General features: G+C 42.9%; 1 protein-coding gene across 1 annotated transcript in view; it reads right to left on the reverse strand.

Annotated features, from left to right (window-relative positions):
* LOC124786443 (probable G-protein coupled receptor Mth-like 10) overlaps window positions 1–5777 on the reverse strand; it is a 244600-nt gene extending 238823 nt beyond the window's left edge. Inside the window, exon 1 of the mRNA XM_047254263.1 lies at window positions 5705–5777. Coding sequence (XP_047110219.1) covers window positions 5705–5741 — 37 coding nt within the window. The 5' untranslated portion in view covers window positions 5742–5777. The remainder of the gene's footprint in view (window positions 1–5704) is intronic.
* Window positions 5778–6000: the final 223 nt, after the last annotated feature.

Consider the following 6000-nt stretch of genomic DNA (forward strand, 5'->3'; position numbering starts at 1 on the left):
CTGATCTTGGAGCATAGGCTCATAAACCGGCACTGAGATATAATAAGTAAAAAACTGTGACTGGTTACTTTTTGATGATCTTCGTTATCAGCTTGAAATTTTCTGCTGCTGACATCAAATATAAGCTAGTTGCACAGTAGTTTTCAAATATGTTGGTTCAAATGGCTCTGAGCACTATGCGACTTAACTTCTGAGATCATCAGTCGCCTAGAACTTAGAACTAATCAAACCTTACTAACCTAAGGACGTCACACACATCCATGCCCGAGGCAGGATTCGAACCTGCGACCGTAGCGGTCACGCGGATCCAGACTGAAGCGCCTTTAACCGCACGGCCACACCGGCCGGCTCAAATATGTTGGGCGAGTGTTTTCATTGTGTCTAAGTGTTCTGCTTGGGGAAAAACGCCTTTTACAGAAACAGGTATTATATCCGACCCACACTTGCCTTTTTTCTGCAACACGTCACGTGCGAAGACGTTCTGCAGTGATACCAAAAATATATTAGTAATTATTATCAAGAAGACTGTTGGAAAACTGGTCTCGTGACCGAGAATACCTTACAGATATAAGAAATAAACTGGACAATTTACTAAATTAGGAAATATTGTTTCTTGAGAAGACTAATATATTATTCTAAATAAATAAATATTTAATAATTGTTTCGTGTGACGAAAACCATTTCTATAACAGACTTATGTACCGCAGATGTCAACCTTACAGCACCTGATTGACATTGCGACCAAGTGCTACACTATGCTAGAGAAGCCAATCGACGTTTGTCTTGGAAGGTAACTTTGTTTCCTGTTTTGTAATGTTTTAAACCATAGTGCTAGAAGTGTTCCTCATGCATTTGACATTAGGACAGTTTCCTGCAGCCCGAAAGACCGAAGTTAGCTAGCAACAGATAGAACATAAGCTTTAGTGGAAACAGTACCTTTTGAGCAAGTATTTACTCGCCTAGTGAAAATAAATTTCTAAATCCTGTGGTTGCTACGAACATTACTTGCGTATATGTAGGTTCAAATGGCTCTGAGCACTATGGGACTTAACATCTGTGGTCATCAGTCCCCTAGAACTTAGAACTACTTAAACCTAACTAACCTAAGGACATCACACACAGCCATGCCAGAGGCAGGGTTCGAACCTGCGACCGTAGCAGTCGCGCGGTTCCGGACTGAGCGCCTGAACCGGTATATGTAGGAGGAATAAACATATCTAGAGGGAATGATCAATCGAACAATTATCCGTGAATATTTTCAGTTGCTTCCTTAAAGAGATTTCATTCTACCTAAGATAATAGCACGAACAATGACCTAACATGACTAAGCCGACGAGTCCTGTAACTTCTGTGCTAGACATAGCGGTAAATAGAGGAGTTGTTAGAAAATGGAACACAAAGGTGTGCTTGAAAATTTTTTTAACACCGAACAACCTTTCTTTTTATTACGAACACAATATGTAGTATTTTGCTAATGAATAGCAACACAGTAGTGAGAGAAAGAAAAAAGCGAGAGTCAGCGAGTATCATTCAATAGATACTATGGTATCATTTGCATATTGTTTCTAATCAAAAATTGCAAATTTGTCTACTTAGTTTCAACATATATTGAATATATGTGCAACCGAGTTCTGCTTGAGCACTTCAAACGTTATTTATTGACAGGTAAATATAACATGTACGTGTGGCGAACTGCAAAGATGAATTGTACATTAAGCTTCATTAGGCACATTAAGTGAAACGTAATTTACTGAGGTGATGATCAAGCACAGTACTGTGGCGATCAAAAATATGCGAGACCTCATGCAGACGCGACTCCAGTTCCAAATTTTCCTTGAGACCCGAGTGCAAGCTTGCTCATACACACGCGCTCGTGCACGTTCATCGCTATCTGCTGGCTGATAACGTTCATAGTTTATTTTCAATGTAGTCTTGAATGTTATTCGGGCCTACACTTTTCGGCATCAAACGTGCGCCAAGGTATCGTTTGGCAGAGTAGTCACTGTGTTAAATCTTTGCCCTCGCTTACAATTTCGCGAAGAATGGTACAGAAGTAGTAATAAATTCAAGATTGGTTCGACTTATCTGAAGTGTTGGGACAGCTGTGAAGGAAATTCTGAGGAAACGAGGTGTACAGATTAGATTACTGGTACTACATAAAGTGTTACCCTCGGCGGAAGAAAAAGCAATGTCTCAGAGCGCTCTCGTGTAGCACTGCGCGCAAGATGTCACGAAATATTTCTTTTCAGTACAATCGTGCGAAACGTGGACACAATATTTCCCACACAAAGCAAGATACCGAACCAAGGTTGTAGCGAATCACATTACGAAAATGGTAAGAGTAGTGTGAGATATTGCAGGAACTAATACCGTTTAAGAGTACTGTTTTAACTGTAGTCGGTAAACTTAGAGAAACGGAAAACCACTAACAGTAACTAATGTGGGTCGTCCAGTTTCTCTAAAAAAAATATTCGGAATGGAAAGACCAATCTGCTGGCACATGGCTGTTTCCTCCCCTTTAGACCACGTTTACAAAACGATAGACACGTAGCTCCGTTGGACCGATAGTTTTGGTTTCATATTCAACACGACTAGCTAGACATTTTTTGTTTGTGGAAAGCTTCGTCACAAAATTTACGTATCACAAGACGCCCCTACTTTAATTATGTTTCACTTTCAGAAACTTTAAATCCATAGCTCCTTATTAACCACTGCATTCAGACACTAAAATTCACTAGAAGTTATTTTTTATTTTCATATTCAATGTCCACAATACACGTAATTATTGTACCAGCTCTAGAAATCCAATAGATTCCAGGGAATTGATTTAGATTTGTAACCAAGGCAAATAAACTCTTTTCACCTCTCGGTTGTAGTTACAGACAACTTGCTTTAGAATTATGTAGAGAAAAGTATGAACCGTGCAGATACATATTACATATTCGCTCCTTTGAATTCTCATACTTGGCGAGTAGTGTTCAGGAGGTATTAGGGCTGTTCTTAATGTACTATATAGGAGGGTATTTTCGTGTCATAGGCAACTCTCTGATTTTTTTATTGTTAGCTCACAGCAACTATACTTTTTGGAGGGGAACACACTTCGACTTGTAATGATCCTGGGGCATCATTGTTGGCAGACACTGTTGACCTAACTGCACCCTACTAATCCTCTTTCACCTATCACGAAACTACGTATCTGCCATCTCTGGTACTTAATCATCATTTAAAATTTCACTTGTACCTACAACACAAAAAATTTTAATTTTAGATGATCCTGTTAATAGCAGGCAAATATATGGAAGAAACTCTTGTTAGATAGTGAAAAATGTTGTAAATGTGTCACGCCTTTACATCGTGGCTCAGCCCATCGGAGACATGCACTTCATTGAAGCTCAGAATATAGCTGACTTTTCTCCAAGAACACTTACTCCATGCTTTGGGTGGGACTGTATAGACACTGAAGAGCCAAAGAAACTGGTACACCTGCCTAATATCGTGTAGGGCCCCCGTGGGCACGCGGAAGTGCCGCAACGCAACGTGGCATTGATTCCATTAATGTTTGAAGTAGTGCAGGAGGGATTGACACCATGAATCTTGCAGGGCTGTCCATAAATCTGTAAGAGTACGAGGAAGCGGAGATCTCTTCTAAACAGCACGTTGCAAGGCATCCCAGTTATGCTCAATAATGTTCATGTGTGGGGAGCATGGTGGCCATCGGAATTGTTTAAACTCAGGAGAGAGTTCCTGGGCCACTCTGTAGCAATTCCGGACTTGTAGGGTGTTACATTATCCTGCTGCAGTTACCCAAGTCCGTCGGAATGCACAATGGACATGAATGCATGCAGGTGATCAGACAGGAGGCTTACGTACATGTCACCTGTAAGAGCGGTATTTAGATGTATCAGGGGTCCTATATCATTGCAACTGCACACACACCACACCATGACAGAGCCTCCATCAGCCTGAATAGTCTCCTGCTGATGTGCAGGGTCCATGGATTGGTGAGGTTGTCTCTATACCCGTACACGTCCATCCGCTCGATACAATTTGAAACGAGACTCATCCGACCAGGCAACGTATCTCCAGTCATCAACAGTCCAATGTCGGTGTTGACGGGCCCAGGCGAGGCATAAAGCTTTGTGTCGTGCAGTCATCAATGGTTCATGAGTGGCCCTTATCAATGATGTTTCGTTGAACGGTTCGCACGCTGACACATGTTAATGGCCCAGTATTGAAATCTGCAGCAATTTGCAAAAGGGTTGTACTTCTGTCACGTTGAACGACCCTCTTCAGTCGTCGTTGGTCCCGTTCTTGCAGGATCTTTTCCCGGCCACAGCGATGTCGGAGATTTGATATTTTACCGGATTTTTGATATTCACGGTTCACTCGTGAAATCCCCACTTCTTCGCTACCCCAGAGATGCTGTGTCCCATCGCTCGTGCGCCAGCTATAACACCACGTTCAAACTCACTTAAATCGTGATAATCTGCCTCTGTAGCAGCTGTAAGCGATCTAACAACGGCGTCAGACACTTGTCGCCCTAGATAGACGTTGCCGACCACAGCGTCATATTCTGCCTGTTTACATCTCCCTGTATTTGAATACGCATGCCTATACCAGTTTCTTTGGCGCTTCAGCGTAATTCGAACTTGCTTTCTTAAATCATCAAAATTAAAAAATCAATGAAAAGTATTATTGCATGACGCGTTTCCGTAAGAATGTCTCAAATACTGCAATGTGGAACTAAAGTCTCAGATTTCAAGTCTTCGAAAGAACTACCAATAGCAAGGTATCGTAGAGTAATAGATAAGCGCTGAGTTGGTGGAATTCCGTCTCATTGTTCTATTTTGTTTTGATTGTGGGAATATAGGTGTCCGCAGGAATGTACCCAAGGAGGTGAGAATGAGGCAAGCCTCTAAAAATTGTCATTTTTGATATAAAGGAGTTGGTCAGTTTCGAAATGTGTCTTTCCAGAGGAACTAAATTTTATAGGGAATGATTATTCTCCATTCATTATTTGTTTTAAGTAGATTACTTAGATACTTAAAACCAACGAACTAACGACTATGGAGGTGTTGCTAAAGCTTAGTTTCGTCTCGCTGCGATCAGTCATGTTGTGCTACATTCGACAAAGCGAGAGGTTTAGCAGAATCACTAGAAATCTCTTCTAGAAATGTATGAGAACGGGGAGTAGTGAATAAAGACCCCGTACTCTGGACTCCAACGGGTGGGGAGGGGAAGGTGCCAATGTATGGGGCAACTATTTTAAGTAATATATCGGGTGTTGGACCATTAACACACAAAATGTTATGATAATCTTTTACTTTATCGATCTACCGCGATTCTCTCAAGAAGTTTCCGTGAGTTATCTTTAACGCTCCTTGAATTTAATTTTTCGTACACCTTTTTTTCAGCTTGCAACAAATTAGAGCAATTATCACAGCAGCATCATCTTATCGTCCAACAATCGGAATGACGATATTGCAGGATATTACTGAGCAGTCTAAAAATAACTTCAGTAATATTGTACAATATTATTGATCTCTGGCGAGGGCTCTGCAGAAATGGTCATGACGTATCGGAACCAAAGGACGGAAACAGACCACAGACAATCCACAGGTTTCATCGACTGCCCTCCCCCCAACAATACGTAAACAACAGCGGATAAGGCGCCGCGTGGCCGCGAGAGGTGCCGTCAACTCACCCGCCGCCGAGACGAGGAGCAGGAGCAGACAGCGCATGCGCAGGCCGGTGAGCTGCAGTAGAGCGGGACGTGCGACCGCGAGGAAGGCCCGCGAGAATCTGCGGTGGCGCCGGCGGCCAGCGGCAGCGCCAGCTGGCGGCGACTCCCACCAGGCACCGGGATGGAGGAGAGCGCCGTGAAAGGGGACGAGGCCGCGCCGGCCGCCGATGCGACCCCCGAGGCGCCAGATAGTGCAGCTGTGTTTACTGATCGCTATCGCTCCGCGATATCGCTCGGCAACGTGACCTCCGTCAAGT

The sequence above is a fragment of the Schistocerca piceifrons genome, chromosome 1, assembly GCF_021461385.2.
Source record: "Schistocerca piceifrons isolate TAMUIC-IGC-003096 chromosome 1, iqSchPice1.1, whole genome shotgun sequence".
NCBI lineage: Eukaryota > Metazoa > Arthropoda > Insecta > Orthoptera > Acrididae > Schistocerca > Schistocerca piceifrons.